General features: G+C 44.0%; 1 protein-coding gene, 1 long non-coding RNA gene and 4 other non-coding genes across 7 annotated transcripts in view; 2 read left to right on the forward strand and 4 right to left on the reverse strand.

Annotated features, from left to right (window-relative positions):
• Trim55 (tripartite motif containing 55) overlaps nt 1–946 on the reverse strand; it is a 42,328-nt gene extending 41,382 nt beyond the window's left edge. The window contains exons 1-2 of one of the 2 annotated variants that reach the window (XM_032896803.1): nt 651–946; nt 6–178 (exon numbers count right to left, since the gene is read on the reverse strand). In XM_032896803.1, coding sequence (XP_032752694.1) covers nt 6–178; nt 651–818 — 341 coding nt within the window. In that variant the 5' untranslated portion in view covers nt 819–946. The remainder of the gene's footprint in view (nt 1–5; nt 179–650) is intronic. The other variant, XM_032896804.1, reaches the window with a different exon arrangement.
• An 11,939-nt stretch (nt 947–12,885) lies between these two features.
• On the reverse strand, nt 12,886–12,958 carry Trnaa-agc. Its single transcript has one exon. It is a non-coding gene; the product is annotated as a tRNA-Ala (tRNA).
• A 119-nt stretch (nt 12,959–13,077) lies between these two features.
• Nucleotides 13,078–13,167, reverse strand: Trnay-gua. The gene is given in 2 exon segments: nt 13,078–13,113; nt 13,131–13,167. It is a non-coding gene; the product is annotated as a tRNA-Tyr (tRNA).
• Nucleotides 13,168–13,487: 320 nt separating this feature from the next.
• On the forward strand, nt 13,488–17,480 carry LOC116895571. The gene is made up of 2 exons (XR_004387290.1): nt 13,488–14,198; nt 17,389–17,480. It is a non-coding gene; the product is annotated as an uncharacterized LOC116895571 (long non-coding RNA).
• On the reverse strand, nt 13,498–13,591 carry Trnay-gua. The gene is made up of 2 exons: nt 13,555–13,591; nt 13,498–13,533 (listed from the first exon to the last, which is right to left on the reverse strand). It is a non-coding gene; the product is annotated as a tRNA-Tyr (tRNA).
• On the forward strand, nt 13,931–14,003 carry Trnar-acg. The gene has a single exon. It is a non-coding gene; the product is annotated as a tRNA-Arg (tRNA).
• Nucleotides 17,481–18,969: the final 1,489 nt, after the last annotated feature.

The following is an 18,969-nucleotide window of genomic DNA, read 5'->3' on the forward strand; positions in this document are numbered from 1 at the left end:
CTTACCTGGTGGATTCCTGCTTGTAGATGTCAATGATGTTCTCCACAAGCAGGTTCCTCTGTAGTCCATAGACCCCATGTCTGTCTAACACCACTTCATGTCTGCAGGAGGGGCAGCGGAAGCGGCCCCCTGACGCCACGGTGGTGCCTCCTCTTGTGGGTAAGTACGGGTTAGAGGCCTGTTCTTGCAAAGCAAGAAAAAGGAACTGAGTAATCCCACAGAAAGCTTTTTGGAGACTTATTTTCACTCTCTGACACTACACACAATACGGACTCCTCGGGGCTTACTGTACAAGGTCCTGAGACACAGGGCCCTCCTTGGTCCACAGCCTTCTGCAGTACATCCTGGCCAGCAAGGGGTATTTTCCCCCTGTATTTCCTAACCCAGAGTTTCAACCAGAAGCACCAATGCTGACGTGAGCAGAAACTCATTTTCAATTCTTAAACAGATTCAGTGAATCAGTTTTGTTTAACTACAGTGAAATATGGTTCTTAGAATTAAAATATAACAGGATCTGTGGGTCGCAGGTTGATGACCAAACCTGGAGAAACGATTCAAATACACTGACTACAGCCTCAGACAGCTCCCTAAGGGAACTAACTGGCTTTGATCTGGACAGTCTACAGCTTCCAAATCCCAAACAAACCTACCTGGAAGATGTCACTGGCACACTTCCTGCACAGGTTATGCTGGCACGGGAGAATGACCACGGGCTTGGTGAACATCTCTAGGCAGATGGGACAGATCAGTTGCTTTTCCAAGTTATCCATGGTCTGCTGCTCTTTGGAGAAAGACTTGTAATTCAGAGAAGTGCTCATTTCCTAGCCGTCCCTGGGTGTGCCGCCAGGGGAAGGGTGCTCCCGAACGGCTTCTGGAAGTGTTTCCTGGAAGTAATTCCAAGGACTGTAATGATCAAGTGTCCTTTACGTCCCTCTCTGTGGAGGACATGTTCCAGGCCTGGCTCAGAATGGGTGATGGAGCTGTTTTTAGCAACCCAAGGTCACATGACCCTGGACTGACTTGTCCATATAAGCCAGTGACAGGAGGATGGATTCTGACAGGTGACAGAGAACAGGAGTCAACATTCTTGCCCTGGGGAGTAAGAGAGTGGGTGGGAAGGGGATTACAGGCCCCATTTAGCAGGGGTTAGGAAGGGAGGGCAATCTGAAGCCCACAGTTGTCAACAACAAATGCAAAATGGATGCTTAGTCTCTGAGCCATGCCCTCTTGAGCACTTGGGAAGAACTCAGTGACAGGCTCCGGCAGAACGCAGCCCTACAGTGTAACTGTCTAAGAAGCATTGTTTCTTCAGGTTTCAGGAAACAACCCATCCAATGGAACACGGTAGCAACTTCTTAGGTGCAAGTAAGCAGAGCTTGTTCTGCAGATCTCCATCCTGATCTGTGGAGGGCAATAGTGTGAAAAGCCATGCGTGATATTAAGTATTCCACCTTTGCCAAGGTTACAGTATAGGAAAATTCCAACCTAAAAATGCTTTCGCCATAAAAGTGTGTACACGAGCGTTTTCTTTTTACGCGTGTTTATGAGTGTGTATCATGTTTACTTATGTGTGTGTGAACATGTTGTGCATATGCATGTGGGGAGAGCATGTGGTTCGTATCAAGAGTCTCCCTCCATCACTCTACATCTTCTTCGGAGTGAGGATCTGAAGCCAACATTAGCCAGTAGGACTAGTCTGGCTAGCACCTTGCTCAGGGGATTCCTCTGTTTGCCCTGGAATTACCAGTCGGGTCGGCAGCCACACCCAGAGGGCATTTACATGAGTTCTGGGGATCCGAACTGGAGTCATCACACTTATGCAGCAAATGATTTATCCACAGAGCCCTCTTCCCAGACCTCTGTTTTAAAAACTTTAGGCACCAAAATGTTGAGTACGTTGCTCTCCTCACGTAGCCCTCGTTCATCCTCTACCTCCCACTCCACATACATCCTAAGACACAAAGAAAATGTATGAGCGTCTTTTTAAACTTAAGCTGACTTTGCAGCAGTAGTACCCAATGGGTTAGCAGCCGGCATGCAGATTACACACTATAGTTGCATTTCATCACGTGTTGGAGGAAGATGCAAGTGCCTTCGGTAGCTGAGGTGAAGACGGTGTCCTGGATACCTTCCCAATCCGCCCCTAAATCTGTGCATTTTAGTCTTCATCCAAGGTCAATTTTTTAAAATGATAATATCCCTAGTAATTTCTATTACTCTTGGTCTGCTCTTGTATAAAAACACAAAATCTGACATTTGCCAGGAATTTGTAAAAATTTTAATCAATATGTGTTGTATGTAAAACTTGAAATCAGATAAAAAGCAAAAGAAATTTTATGTCAGTTTTTATGTGAATTTTTTATCTTATTTCTCTATGATTTCAAAAATCCAAAACGTAGCACACAAAAAATTCCCCAATACACTGTTAATTGCAATAAAGGGCAGGTCATTGTGACTGGCTGTGCTATCTTGTTCTATATGAGTAGATAGTGTACTTGTAAGCCCTGTTGTCTAATAAGAAGTTACATGAATGGATAAACATCAGGGGGAAATTTTGGAGGAGTCTCTCAAATATTTATATAGCAATTGCAGTGAGGAAGGGAATCCACGCCTTTCCTGATGAATTACACCGTCTCCTCACTTCACCAGTTAGATTCTGCTTATATCTGGCCGTGGAGTTCTCAGCTCTATATATGAGATTTCCAGGGGGGTTTTATGTACAGAAGCAAAAGCCCTTGCAATCTAAAGAAATGCACTTATTAGTCAGGGTTCCAGAGGAATAGAATCAGTAGGTGTGTGTGTGTGTGTGTGTGTGTGTGTGTGTGTGTGTGTGTGTGTATGCATGTGCATGTGTGTAGTACTGTAAGAAGGTTTGACCAGATCACATCACATCATTAAAGGCTTTATAGACACATAATGCCCTTCTGAAGACTAGAGATCTGCAGAAACCAATAGCTTCTTAAGGCAAGAAGTTGGAAGTCTCAGAATAAGAGAGAACAATGATGTAGTCTTAGCCCAAGGCATAAGGTCAGGAATGACCTGAAGAGTCAGTAATACAAGTTCATGTCAACTGAAGTCCAATGTCTGGCGATGACAGCAGCAGCAAACACCAAACCACCCGAAAAGATCCCTGCATGCGATCAACTTTGGATGCCCCCTCTTCCTCTTTTGGTTCTGAAATTCCAGCTGCCCTTAATTCTGGATAGGTCTTGCCTATCAGTTTGAAGACTGACATGAGATTTGGCTGTAGAGACAGCTTCACAGCACACGCAGAGCGTGTGATTCACTGGGAGTCTTTAATCAAGTTAACAAGCAAGATCAACCACTACGGTCTTTAAACTAGTTCTGCGGTGACCCATCTGTCAGTGGGCTGCATCCTGAGAACTGAATCCCTAGCGAGTCTATCAGTATGTGACCATCAGGTTGGAGTTACACAAGCTTGGCTGGCAGAGGTCACTATGCACTTGGGATGTCTTAGTGCTCCTAGACTACAACTGGAAGAGCATGGTCTGGTACCGAATGCTTGAGGCAATTATAGCCTAGTGGTAAGCATTGCCTACCTGAAGTACAGCAAGAAAATGGAAATAAAGGATGAAAAGGTTGGAAGCTGCTCTGGCTGAGACAATGGGTTAGTATGAAGCCTGGGACAGAAATGCAGACTACTGCATCTATAAATGAATGAATGAATGAATGAATGAATGAATGAATGAATGAATGAATGAATGAATAAAAAATGTTACATCAAAACCTATTTGACATTGGCTTACTGTAATTTTATTTTTTGAGGTTTATTTTTATTTTATATGTACAGGCATTTTTGCTTCCATATACATTTTTGTGTCGTGTGCATGTGGTACTCTCAGAGGCCAACAGAAGGCCTGGAACAGGAGTTCAGATAGTTGTTTGCCATGATGTGAATGCTGGGAATCAAACCTGGATCCTCTGAAAGAGCAGCCAGTGCTCTTAACTGATGACCATCTCTCCAATTCTGATTGTATACATTTTTACCTTGCAATCTTTCAGTTTTGTACTTTTGCTTGATAAACATTTATTTTATACAGCTCTAAACTACTTTCTTCGTATCTTCATTATGTAAGCCTCTTCTGTGTTTATTTTGTTTCTTTCATAGAAAATGAGGACACAAGTACACAACATCCACCTAGACTCCTCCCCAGTAGCATCTCTACAAACATGTCCACAATGCACTATCAATGTCCTCATAACCGCAGAGAATACCAAGTGATGCAATCATATGCGGCTATGAGTATACGCGCCAGTGTTCTGTCACTGACTGAAAAGTTGTTAGGTGGTACATGAGTTGCACACTGAGGCAGGGCCTCTGGTGGAAGTAAGCCATTCCTTCTAGAACAATTCACTGAGCACTCACCATCTGTCCCTATAGAACACAGCTCTGGGCATTGAAAGACTAAAGAGCGAGGACTGAATGTGATGGATCTTACACATGTAAGAACCACACAGTGAGAAGGTGCTAATGAGGAATGCCAGGAAAGCTTTGTGGTGGGATGGCTTTGGAATGAATCAACTCCAGAAAGACACACTTGCAGAGACATGGAGGTTGGAGGCACAGGCATACAGGGAGCCTCGGAGCTTCAGAAGTCTGGCCTAGAATGAAGAATGCATTGCCACCCCGTGAATTTTACACTAAAGGGTTGTGTCCTAAAAACTTACTAAAACCAAGCATTAGAAAGTCATCAAAAATTTCTCATGGGACTGTTTCCACCAGTTCATGTGTTCGTGGAGTGACCTTCCTGCCATGATGGCGATATAGGGGACTTGCTAAAGGCAAAATGGAAGCCTCCAATAATCCAAATAAGAGGTCAGCAAGCCCTTACACAGGGCAGTAGCACTGGAAAGGACAGTAGGAAATGGACACTGGGGTTATGATAGTTTGACTCGATGGAGACTAGCCTAGCATGACCCACCCATGCTGCTGTTGCAAGGGATGCTACAGTGAGTCAGCAGGCAGACTCTCTGGATTCTGCAGCTGCCTCACCTTGTGGCATCAGGAAAGTACATTCACCAAGCTGGATTTAGGTTCTGTCATCTACAACTGATTAGGGTTCATAACTTAGCAGTTTTTCTGTCAGGAGCCATCAGAGAACAAGTTAATAACTAGCAGTGATCTATCACTACGGTTAAAATCTACAACTGAACTACAGGATGCAAGGCCCAAGAGAAAATCATTTTAGGAAAGATTCCTGCTGTTAACCTCCTTTTCCTGATATTATCAAACATATAGGACAATCACTAGATATTAGCCCACCCCTTTGAGCAGATCTCTGCAGATCTACAAAGATGTACTGTCTTGTAGTGCTCTATAGACAAATAGATGACTTCTTAATTATGTATGATGATTCTTTAGGAATTCCTACAATTATGCCAGTATTTATTAAGCTCTTTTAGAGTGGGGCTGCTATTAGGTCTCTTCTGATAGTTAAAACTGCAGTGAAAACTCTGCCAGTCTCCCATTGTGTCACCAGTAAATTGCATCTAGATAGAAACCAGACTAAGCTCAGAGTACATTCCATTAACCAAAGTAAAACCATTAACCAAAGGTCATAAAAAGGGAACTAGTGATTTATTATAGGTGCTAGGGTAGAAGATAAAATCTTGACTGAGTTTATCTATACGAAACTTTACTAATAACTTAGTTATGGTTTTTAACTCTCAGTGAACCTGTGAAGCTGTGACAGGTGATGGATGATTAGCCAGATAGTTACTCCTGATGGATATGCATGTAAACATTCACTCTTGCAAACTTCTTATTCGATTTATGACTTGCATTTTGTGTGTGGACTTGTGGTGAACTTTCACCATGTGATCATGTATTCCGAAAGATGTATAAGTGCTGAGGACAAAGAGCTGAGGAACTCACAGCTGAGCTGAGGAAAACTTTTTTGGATAGAACATTTCTTAGTCAAAGAGGAGAAGAATTTTTCCTTATCCCGCTTTTTCATTCATTCCATTTCCCCTTTTTCTTAGACAGCTTTCATAGGGAACTTTTTACCACTTAGTAATAAACACTATAATCACTTTTTAAAGAGTCCCTTTTTCTCTCTTCTACTAACAGGCTGAAAGTTAGAGCCTTGCAGATTCTGCTGAGATAGGACAAAGGCCGCATTACTGGCTACATACTCAAGGATTCTCACTACATCTTCAGTTTGAAACATTGTTAGTGACACATAATTCAGAAAAGCATTGTGGTTACGTTCCAGCTGTGATGCAGGCTAAATGTAAAAGCCCTCCACCCCATCCCCCACCCCCACCCCCCACCCCCCACCCCCGGAACTCCCTGCACCCCTCCATTCCCTGCCAATGTGTTTGACCCCTTGGCTCCGACCTGGTGGTGAGTCTTTGGAAAGTTGTGAAATATTTAAGTCTAGGAGATGGAGCCTCACTGGACAAAGCAGGACACTGGCTGCAGGCCTGCCCCACTTCCGGTTTGCTCTCTGCTTCCGGATACAAGGAGTCCGGGTTGACTACATGCTTTTGCCTTGTCTTCCCCTCCATAATAAATGGTGCCTTGTACAACAGTGAGGTTTTGGCAGGAATTTTGTCACAGAGATGAGAAAAGTAACTGATGCAAGTTTCATATATATGAATATACATATATGAATATATAACGTATATGAAAATATATTTATCATATTTTATAATTAATATAGTAGACATTATCCTTACAATTTCTTTTTTTAGAGAGGAGAAGGGGAAAGATAAAAATTAAGACCAGCCAGAAGACAAGACACATCAGGAGGGACTTGAATGGCGGTCCCCAGATGTGAACTTGCGTGTCCTCTCTAGGTGGAGTCAAGATGCACCATCCTCCCAGCACATAGACGCAAGGACCACACAAAGAAATGTTATCAGGGAGGCTCACCCATGCTTTTGAGTCCAGACTTCTCCCAGAGGCATGCTGCAGTTGATGGTTGGCCCTGTGACTAGCTGTAGCACTCCTTGCTTCACAGGGGCCTGGATGACACTATGAGCCTCAGAACTCCAACATTCTCATCATCGGGTCGCTCTTGCCATCCTGATCAGTCTGTCCTGAGACATCTTATTAGCATAAATTATCAATGACATCACTCGGGAAATTCTAAGAGTTTAGAGAAGTTGGGACCAGTGCCAAATTCTTTGTCATTCACTAAAACCTCAGTGTGATCGTCGGGGCTGGGAAAGGGAGACTCTAAAATTATTTTTACTTCTGTTTCAGCACATCAAATAAACACATATCCCATAATAGCTGTTATTATCACTGTGGCCAGCTGTGGCTGGAAACAGTTGTCCAGGGGTATAGTTGCTAGGCCGTGCAGAGAGCTGATTTTCATTATAGAATCCAGGATCTCTTTCTATGAAAGTCCCAGCAGGACTTTCTGTGGTGATGAAGATGTTCTATCTGCACTATCCAACCTTTCTGAGTGATGAGAATGTGTATAGAACTAGACTGGCATTTAATGTTTTAAATATATTAAATAAACTTAAATTTTTGCAACAAGAAGCCATTTTGTCCACTGATGTGTTTTATGCCTGAGTGTTTTAGGGTATGTTTCACAGCCTCAAAACACTTCTGATTATCTAAAAACAACCTGGTGGATTTCTTGTCTGACGATTGCGAAAGACCTTAAGAGAGCTTTGTCACTAATAAAGATGGAATTGAGCCTGTACCAGGAAGGTCTGAAGACAGCTCTCCCTCGAAGTCTCTTCTCCCAGTGAGAGAGCAGATACTGAAGCATCAGGAGACACAAGCTGGTCCTGATGTTTGTATCTTTGGGGACAGTGAGTCCATAGGTCCTAAGAAGAATCTAGAAGTGTGTGAGGCCTCAGGCCGAAGCTCTTGATGGTCTTTTCTTCTGGCCTTGCTCTAGGGGAGCCACCTCATTCTTCCTTTCAATCAGTGCACAAGGGTAACAGGTTAGTCCAGGACATCTGGACCCAGGCTTTGTTTTGCTTGGTCCTCCCAACTCTTTTCCTCATCTCCCCCATCTCCTCTTCTTCCCAAGCACTCCCGTCTCCACTTCCATGCTGCCTGTGCTTTATCACCCTGCCTCCTTCCTAAGTCCCTGTTCTCTCGTCTCATGGGCCTGACTCCTAGTTTCATGACTCATATCCACCCACATGCATCCCCACAGATACACTCATGTGTAACAGTCAGAAGCTAAGACCCACATGTGTGAGAGACCATGTGGTATTCGTCTTCCGAACCGTTATGATCTCATTTGATAGGAGACTCTCTAGTTCTATTTTCCTACAAAGTCTTAAATGGACTTTTAAGCATCATTTAATTTACATTTATGATTAAATGGCCACATGTGGTGAGTGGTTTCTTTTTGGACAAACAGCTCTTGAATGTGAAATTAAAAAAAAAAATCTTGGGGAAACTGAAGTGTATACATAAAGGATTCTCCAACAGGAGCTTGGAGAACACCGTTGGGTAGATTGTACCTTATAGCTGGGATGTGAATGACCATTGGCTCCAGGTGGTTAGAAGAACAATATCAGATATTTACTCCAGCTTTCAGAATAGGTCAGAACATTCTGGGGACAGGAGGAATTTGAGGCATGAGTCAAAAACGGTAACCTTTCTCAGCACACCAGAGTACCTCGGGGCATTTTGTCATTCCCAGCCCCTTCTGTTTCATCTGCACAGGTCTTTGGAATATGAAGGCTTAGCTTCAACAAAATAGGATCATACAGAATAGGCTTTATGGTCAGAGACAAGGTGACACCAACAGGGAATATTAGATACAGTTTGTATTAGTTACTTTTCTTATTGCTGGGATAAAATACCTGATGAGAACAGTTTAAGAAGGAAAGGGTTTGCTGTACTGACAGTCTGAGAGGATAATCTATCATGGAAAGACAGTGTGGAGGCCGGAGGAGCCCTAGCAAGGTATTAGGAACCTGGGACAGCTGGTCACTGAGTCATGGTGAGGAAGCAGTGGTATCTAAATGCTGGTGCTCACACTTTTACAGGATGTGAGACTCCACCCTAGGGAATGGGAAACAGAGCTCCGCATATCCAGGGTTGGTCCTCCATCTTAGTTAAATCCATCAGGAAATGCCTTCACAGACATGTCCAAAGGCGTCCTTGGATATTCTAAAACCAGGCCTTTGGCAATCAAGATCAACACCGAGTGAAAGCAAAACAGGAATTGCAAGGCCAGTCTTGCTTCTGGCTTAATCTCTTGTACCCAGAAGAATCAAGGAATTTGTGACTGAGTCCATCCTTAAAACAGAGAAAAATACAAATAAGACACAATAAGAACACTGGATGATGTGAATGTTGGAGGCAGTGATAAGCCCTGAAGGAGGGGCTTAGGCAGAGTGGACATTGAGGACACACAAACAGGCCATGACTTGCAGATTAACTCTAGCATTGGTTAAATTTCCCCAGACCAAAGCAAAGCAGTGTATAATCAATCTAGTGTTCTTGGTGTGTGTGTGTGTGTGTGTGTGTGTGTGTGTGTGTGTGTGTGTGTGTGTGTGTGTGTGTGTGTGTGTGTGTGTGTGTGTGTGTGTGTGTGTGTGTGTGTGTGTGTGTGTGTGAGACAGCAGCTGTCTTGATCTATCATGCTCTCAATCTTGTGAAGACAGGGCAATCGCACAGGCTGGCTGGCCAGAGAGCACCTGGGAGTCTTCTGTCTTCGTCTCCCAGCATTAGGGTTACAAGTGTTTTTATGTGGGTGCTTGAGCCAAGTCCTGGGCTACAAAATTAAATTCTCTTTACTTAAGAGAATTTACTTAAATTCTCTTTACTTCGTAGTTTTCTGCAATACACATCCATCCATCCCTTCTTCCTCCCCACAACTCTTGTAAGCACAATACACTACACATTCCATAAAGAAGGCCGCACTTTACCTGAAATTTGGATGAACTGTTGTTTGAACAGGCTCTGCTGCGTTCTGTACAACTTGGCCCTGGAAACATGATTCAGGGGACACAAGAATGAAAAAACAACAGACACGTGAAGAAAAGCTGTGTGGGAGCACCTATGGTACAGTCGAACACTCAGAAAGTTCTGTGTATATCACAAAGGGAAGGGGCTAACTGCTCCAGGGGAGGCCTCTGAGGGACAGCACTCTCAGGCTGCAAACATCCAGGAGAAAGAAGCTGTGGTTGATAGTTTCTGCATGCACTGGTTTTAACAAAAGGCCAATCGTTCCTTACTAGTTCTGGGAACAGAGGAGGGCTTTGCCATCCCAATGAGCCACGCCCGGGGTAGGCTTTGTCACTCCACAGATCTGAGGCACTGGGGTCCTTGACACCGACTCCTTGTTGACAATATACTGGGACTTCATCTTCTCCACACAAGTTTCAGTAGATTACCCAGATACAGGGAGTCTTCCTTTGGTTTCCTATAGCCAAAGCTACGATTTTAGAAAAACACTTACTGAAAAGCACGAGTGACTTGTGCGTGCTTGTCTTCCCAGCATGTGGGAGACAGAGTCCAAGGCCAGTCTGGACTACACAAAAGCACCACCACCTACAGCAACAACAGAAGCAGGGCCCCTAATCTTAGGGATGTGCCTTCATATATCAACCTTAACAGTAACTGAAAAGTAGACTCCAGCCCCTAGCCCTCCTTTCTACAGTAGGATTCCTGTCATTACCTATACTCAGAAACTCTACAGATCTTCCCCTGCTGCCTCTGCTCAGCTGGCCTGTTACGGTCTTTTCTTGCTACCTGGCAACAAGGAGTTTGAACACATGATTTTAAATTTTGGATGAGAAACAGCATTTCATTGAGAATAAAAATCACAAGGAAGTGACTAATTTCAAAAGTGCTCGGACACTCTGGCATTTCTTTTATTGAGCCAATTGTAAAGTCCTTGTTGGAAGCTGTATTTACTTTGATAACTTCTTCAGCTTCGAAGCTGTTCTGTATAGATTTCACTTCACCATGAAGATCTCTGAGGAAACGTGTAAAATCTAACATACTGTACTTTCTTCTGGACATTTCTTGACACAGTTTATGTGCTAGAAATATCCAGTGACAGTCCAACAAGTGGTCACATCTGATGCTGTCACCTTGCTCTAGACCTTCCTTAGTGCCACTGAAACCACACGCCACTGCCAGCATGTTCTTACAAGTTCTTAGTAAAATGCCAGTGGTTGTACATATGCTATTAGATGGCCATCCCAGAAAGTGTTTAACCCCATTCTGAACTTTCAGTCTTGGTCTATTTCCCTTTCTTGGGAGAGCCTAGCACCCCTTTGCTGCACTGTCTGATGTATTTAACAGCACGTATACAAAGATCCAAGTAAGTCCTCTGGGCCTGCAGGTGTGGGATGTTCATCAGGCCTCTTGGGTTTGAAACCTGCCCCAAGCTCTGCATCGTGCCAGCAAAATGCCAGGCCCTGTTTATGCCCCCCAATCACCTCCCCTTTCTTTTTCTCCTTTCTTCTCTTTGCCTCCGCCCTTCCCCCCACTTCCTACTGATAACAGCAGCAAGTCTACTGTGTTCCAGGTTCTCTGCTAAGAGATTCCAAAGTCTGTCTTAATTGAGAGGAAGCTTAATTGACATTACAGCCACCCTGATTTGCAAAAGATGAAAGGGAAATAATCCAGATGCTGAGCAAACCGTCCAAGGTCCTACAGAGGCCAGACAGGCCATTGGCTTTCACTGCCCTCATGACTAAGCACTCTGTGACTCAGCCTCCTGATTTCCACGGGTGAACATCTGTGCTTCCCTGTCTGACTGGCCTCAGGAAGTGACTGGACTCTGGCGTAGACACCATTCCTACTATCTGACTTGCCACTCCTTTCTCTTTCACCACGTACAGGGGTTATTGTTACTGTTCACAAATAAGATTTAAGTGGCAGAGCACTGAGGTGAACACCAGGAACCCCAGTTCTGGGAAAGCTGAGGTAGACAATGAAGAGCTAGAGGCCTGCACAATGGGGTGGCACCCACTGCTCTATCATGCGTGCGGCACAGACACACACAGACACAGACACACACACACACACACACACACACACACACACACACACACACACACACACACACACACACACACACACACCCCACACAGCCCTTGGGAGGCACAGGCAGCTCAAACCCAACCACTGAAGCCATGTTTCAAGACACTAAAATAAGAAAAATACATCATTTATATGAAGGGGGATAAATTTAAATGGCGTAAAGGTTCAGCTAAAAACTTTATTGAAAATAACAAAATGGGATTAAAAATGGAAAGATAGAAATTGGAAGACAGCAAGAAATGCAGCAGATTGTATACACTGGATACAAAAGCACACGAGTTGCCCAAAACTCTAAAATGTACAAGAATTCTAACTTATTATAATCCTCAAAAGGCTAATAATTCTGCCCTTGACTGAAGTGTATATGTGTGCGTGTGCGTGTGTGTGTTTTAACAAGGGGAGTGAACCTAAATCGAACTTTTGGGGTGGGGGGGAACCGGTTCGGTTCGGTTCGGTTCGGTTTGGTTTGGTTTACTTTGCTTTGCTTCGTTCGTTCGTTCGTTTGTTTTTAATTTTCAGTTTGCCCTCCGTGCTGGTCCCTACTCTACGCAGTGCCCCACGGTTTGTTCCAGAAGGGAACTAGACTCCCAAAGTCTTCTGAAGGAAATCGTTCCTGCGCCCTTAGGCCTCGGCTCCCCAGGTGACGCCACACAGCCCCGGACCCTCAGCTGAGCCAAGGGTTTAGAGCTGGGTCGGTTTCCGGTTTTTGCCCCTTCTTGTGTTTCTACATATCCGTAGCATGCCTGGGAGTTTAGGACACCACACAAAATACAAAGTTGAAATTCAGCACACTGAGTTTTGCTTACTGTCTTTCGGCTCGAATTGAAGTGGATTACAAAAGTAAAATGCAAAATGTACCGAAATGCAAAAACGAAGAAAACTGGAGGATGCGGGCATCGATCCCGCTACCTCTCGCATGCTAAGCGAGCGCTCTACCATTTGAGCTAATCCCCCTCCACGAATGCCGCCTCATCTTATGCTCCCCTAGAGGAGGACAAGAGCACTGCTCGGCAAAGAAATTTGAACATGCTTCATAGATGAGATTAAAAGGCTAAAATAAAAGATAAGCTCTTTCCTTCGAGCCGGAATCGAACCAGCGACCTAAGGATGTCCGACAGACACACGCCTACAGTCCTCCGCTCTACCAGCTGAGCTATCGAAGGGAGCGACAAGCTGTTTGGCAGATGAGCTTCATAACGCTACGTCACTCCTTTGCGCGGCGTTTCCCAATGATCCGGCCGCGAAAAGGGTCGCCCTGGTGCGCGAAACTAGGAGTACGTGAGGAACCGACCGGGCGGTGGTGCAGCCGCAGTCTGGGACTTGTCTGAGCGCGCTCGCACTAGGGGGGTCGCAAAAGGTTGGATACAGAAGAATACAGGCCCGAGCTGTAAAGTCCTAGAACTGCAGAGACTTACTTGGGGAGCTCAATGCCTGAGAGAGGGGCTCTGGGAAAGGCCAGTGATCATAGGAAACCTGAATAAAACATTACTGTCTCCTTCGAGCCGGAGTCGAACCAGCGACCTAAGGATGTCTTCTCACAAGGAAGTTAGCTACAGTCCTCCGCTCTACCAACTGAGCTATCGAAGGGACATGAGTTACTTTCTTGCCCCTTGACACTGAACACAACTGAATCAGGGAGTTCCGCAGACAGACGGACTTGCGCATGCGCATTTCTCAGACCTTGAGACGTTCAGGGACGCGGGTCGTTTTACGCATGTGCACGACCACCGTTCTGCCCCCGGCAATCCCGAGCGGCCTAGAAAGGTCCCAAGCAGTGTTCCCAGGAGGCCTAAGCTCTGGCTCTCCTCCGTCGCCTGGCCTCCCTATAGTCCCTTTTCTTTTGTCACTATTTGTTGTCGTCCCGGTGAGTATAGAGAACTAACTCATGCTGTCATCCTGAAAGTCCCGAGGACAGTCCTCATGGATGGGCCAGTGGCGCAATGGATAACGCGTCTGACTACGGATCAGAAGATTGTAGGTTCGACTCCTGCCTGGCTCGAGCTTTTGGAGCTGACTTTAAGCTAGGTCAGCAATTGGCCCCTGATGTTACCGTTGTGAACTTCCTGGAAACTAAACCTCCCCCATCACACATTCTTCCACCCCCATACCCCCCTTCATGCCGGCCAACTCATCAAGACTTTGGGTACAGTTCCAGTTTCCGCAAAAATACTTTACCTAAGTGGGCCACTTCTTGGTAAGTCAAGAGAGTAAAATGTTAAGTACTTATCTCCACTTTCTGATACTGTGCCTACTTTTATAATCCACTCATCGACTTGCGTCTTTTCACCAAGCCGGGTGTTTGAGCAAAATGAGCTATGTTGAAGTTACCATGCTGACTGAGATAGCAGCGCTCTAAAGTCTGGCCTAAGACGGGTTGGACATACACTTATTTGAAAATGATGGGAGGTTTTCTTTTTGTTCCCTCCTAAAACGTCAGGTTTTACATGCAAGGGATTAGTATCTTTAAAGTTGATTTAGTGTTTCTCAGACTTTTAAAACAACAAAACTACTTTTATGGAGGTTGGGGGAGTGTTGCTTTCCTCCACTTCCAAATCACTGAAGAGCAAAGAGCCATTATCTTGTTCTTCCTTCATTTTCTTATTTTGCAAGGGAGGGAAACAAGGTGATTATCTTCAGATCATTGTCACAACACCTTTGCACTGTGATAGAAACAGTCACCCTTAAGCAACTTAACAGGAAGCATAGGGGACCAGGAAGTTAGAGAGGTTGTTTGGTTTTTGTTTTATTTCTGTCTCTTACAACAAAATTTAATGTGAGCTACAGACACATTCAGGTAAGCCCTAGGAAATGAAGGATATACTGCCAGGAAGGCTCCTCCCTCAGTGCCTTCACCTCCTTTTTCTCTAAGGCCATAGAAATCCCTGAGCTTTATGGATATCCCAGTCTATCACTGTGAGAATCCTTTCCTTTCTCAGGCCAGATTGCAAAATTCCCCCCTTTTCTGGCTGGTTATATTTCTTTTTTCATAATATGTCGGGAGAACATGTGTGGTTGTGCAGATGCTTTCCCTCATACCTCTTTGAAAAAGATAATAAAGATAGATATAACAAGAAGGGCGGAGTGGAAAGAGGAGCAGGAGGAAGAGAAAGATAAAGAACCTTTACCACATCCAAAGCTATAGGAGGTTCAGTCAGCCCAGAGGCTTTATATAATACTTGGGAGTTCAAAAGCAAGTGAGATTGTAGAGACTCAATCACAGAATGAGGAGGGCAAAGGGAGGGCTGCATCAGCATGCACCTCACAAAGACAAAATGTTTGCCTAGGAGAGCCTATGGGATGTAGATGGGGCTGGGGGTGGGCAGAGCAGAGCCCAACAGAGATGGAAAGGAAAGGAAGAGTCCCCAACCCTACTCCACTCTCACAGTGGGGCACTGTAGGAGCTCTTGATCAGGTACAACATGTTCTTTAGTCCTTAGCCATAAACGAGAAAGCCCACTGACCTCCTAAAATGGGGGGAGGGTGTTTGTCAGGAAACAACACCTTAAAAAAAAGTTCAAGTTAACAAATTAAGCAAATGGCCCAAGAGTTTAAAAATAACATAAGAAACAGAACAAAAGTTTCAAAATGCTAATGGTTCTTCTCTAGGAATCCAAGAAGTTATTGCAACAGTGAAAACCAGAACACAGATAGTAAAAGCATCAGAGAACAACTGAGTTCTTAAACCCTAAAACCATGTCTGCTCAGGTAAAAAAAAATATCTATCAGTCATAGCTGGCAACCACATGGGAACATGGAAATAAGAGTAAATACCTCCCAGGACACCAGACCCTGGAAAGCAAAAACATTCTAAAACTGAGCATGAAAAGAGATCCAGAGAACAAAACAAAACTAGAAAGATAAAGCAGAGGCAATCAGGAGCAAAGGGGCCATCCAGAAGGACTGGCTAAAAACATCCAAGCCTGGGTACAATCTGGTGAAATGTGAAACCCTTGGAAGCTGTCACAGAGGAGGGTCCAGCAAAACAAAAGAATTGCCTACCCATTCAAAATAGCAGCTACACTTGAAGGTCATACTTTCAGGAGGCTCTGTACTTGTTTGAATGAGAGTGACCCCCATAAGCTCATATATTTGAATATTTGGTCCACAGTTAGTGCAACTATTTGGAAAGGATTAGGAAGTGTTTCCCATGGCATCAACTTCAAGGTTTCAAAAGCCCTTGCCATTCCAGGTAGATCTCTTATCACTCTCTCCCTCCCACTTCCCTCCTTCCCCCCCCCCACACCCCATCTCCCATCCTGGTGGCTGTGTCACCATTTCTTTCTACCATCATGGCCATGGACTAACCCTCTGAAACTGTGAGCCCCAAATTAAATGCTTTCTTTTATAAATTACATTGTTCATTGTGTCTTACTACAGCAATAGAAAATTAATACAGTCTCTAAATATCCTTCTGAGAGAAAATAAATATTATTTGAAGATAATGTCATACTGATAAGTTCTCCAGGGAGATGAATCTGAGAAAGAGAGTATACATTTTTAATGTACACATCTTTAATGGGGAAATGGAAGGGGGGGCCTGGTAGGGAAAACATCATGTAGTGATGCTGAGCTGACAGCTTCTGACAACACCCTTGGTAGTTCCATCAGCAAATCCTACTGGTGTGCACCACCACAACCGGCCCTTGGTAGTTCCAAAGCAAGAATTGCCCTTTAGAAGAGACCCAAGTAGGGCAGAAATGGTTGGGCCCTTTGTACCACTTCCTGGTTCAGTTGCTGGCCATAGGCTGGTAATGTCTGAAGGATCCATAACATTCTGTTAACTGTTGTACTTACAGATGGACAGGGACTCCTTTCCTAGCAACACAATTCTACATCTGCCACAGAAGTACTTCTGCAAAACAAAACATCCAGGAAACAAGAGCACACAGTGTTTAAGAATAAAGGAGAAGCAAACCAACAGCTGGATGTTAGATAATACGACTCAGGCTGACTGCTGCTGGTTTTGGGTGTTAATTTTTTTCCACTTAAGAGTTCAGATGTCTTGAATCCCAAAGTAATATTGGCAGATAGTAGTGGGTCTTTAAGAGGGTTTTATCTAGTAGGAAGCTACTAGGATCTTGAAGCATGTCCTCAGGATTGTAGGTCTGTCTCTGCATGACTTTCTGTTTTACATATATGCTCAGTAGTTTTAACTGTCTACTTGACATAACCTAGAATCATCTGCAAAGAGCGTTTCAGTTGAAGAATTGCCTAGATCAGGTCGGCCACGTCTGTAGAAGAGTGTGGGGAAATCTAGCCCATCGTGGATGGCATCATTCCCTAGGCAAGCTGTCCTGAACAGTCTACAAGTGGGAAATGTAACTGAGCTGAGTACAAACAAGCAAGCAAGTAAACATACCTGTTTCTCTCTGCTCTGACTGTAGGTGTGATGTGACCAGCTGCCTCAAGGTCCTGCCTCAGTGATGGACTAGACCCTGGAATTCTTAAGTCAAATAAACCCTTTCTTCTCAAAGTTGCCCTTTATCTATGTGTTTTACTACAACAAGAGAAATAAAACTATAGCATCCCACTGAGACAGCATTGCTCTGTCATTTACTATAATCACTATGGCCAGAGAACATACGTTGTTCAGGACTATCTTTTGGGCCAAACTAATACCATCTTCAGAAGTCTAGCTGAGCTTGCTCACTAAAGATCACAAGACCTGAGGTTCCCTCTCAGAAGGATTGGTGGGTGAGGAAAGTCATGGTGTAAGGGTCTGAAAATCACTGAAGGAAGACGCCAGACTCAGTTTGCAAAGACTAAGAGCATTTAGTCTGCAGAAATAACCAATATGTGGAGGTCAACTATTTTCCAAAATGGCACCCCAGATAAAGGCACTCAGGCCTTCTTATAGGGAATTGGAGGAACTCTCTAGAAGGAATAGGTAATCTAAATTTCATTGGTGGGTGCTAGGGGGTCACAGGTGGTCAGTGGTCTGCTTTCCTATATCATGAATGTTTAACCATAAGATGAGATAGGACTGCCCAGAACAGATGGCCATTCTGAAAGAAGTTATTTCCCCCACTTTTGTGGCTATCCCCAGGATGCTATTTGAGAGGGGGTTTTATGACCCTGTTTCTGGATTTTATGGTCTGTTCCTGAAGCTGGTGCCTTATGGCTTTCTTTTCTGAATGAGGCCTGGTCCTTAATTAAATGGAGACAAATGGGGTTCATGCCACCTTTTCAATAGAACACTCCCCCCTCCAATCAGTTGTATATAATTCCGCCTTAATTACACCTTGGGGTCTCTGGGAAGGACTAGATGATATAGATGGTAAAAGGACAAGGCCTTAGGACTCCATCTATGGGTCTATAGGGAATCCTTAGCCGATGTTGGGTAAAGGAAAAGAAGCACCCACACTCTTGTAACTCTCCACCTATGCTCTGTAAGGAAGCCCAATAAACGAATTATTTTCTGTACAGTGAACTTGACAGAATTGCACCCCTATTTGTTGCTAAAACCTTGGGATAACAGGTAGACCTTGGTGATGTCTCTCCAGGGAAGACATTTTAGCTACTTGGGTTTTCAACCACCGAAACTGAGAGCCGAATCAAGCTCTTTGTAAAGTTATCTTGTCTCGGGAATTCTGTTACAGTGGCAAAGTTCTAATAATGTGCTACAAGCAGGATGAAGTATAACAGGGGAACACTGGGAGCTCTAGGAAGATTTATGTTCCAAGAAGAAAGCAGATACTTTTACAATAGTCATGTGACTAAAGATCTAAAAATATGATTACACATGTTACTTTTCTTTAAAAAGTAAAACAAAAGATAGTTAAGAATTTCTAAAAAATAAAAAAAAAGACTTTGTAAAGAAATGGCCCAAATACAAATAAATTGAAATGTGGCACAGTTTTGACAAATCAATGTGTCAATCAGCTTTGGACAAGTTCATCTATTGAAGACTTGACTTTCGGTACCTTATAATATCACATTTGGGGACAGGTATTTATTGCACAGAA

This window comes from Rattus rattus, chromosome 3 (assembly GCF_011064425.1).
Source record: "Rattus rattus isolate New Zealand chromosome 3, Rrattus_CSIRO_v1, whole genome shotgun sequence".
Lineage (NCBI taxonomy): Eukaryota > Metazoa > Chordata > Mammalia > Rodentia > Muridae > Rattus > Rattus rattus.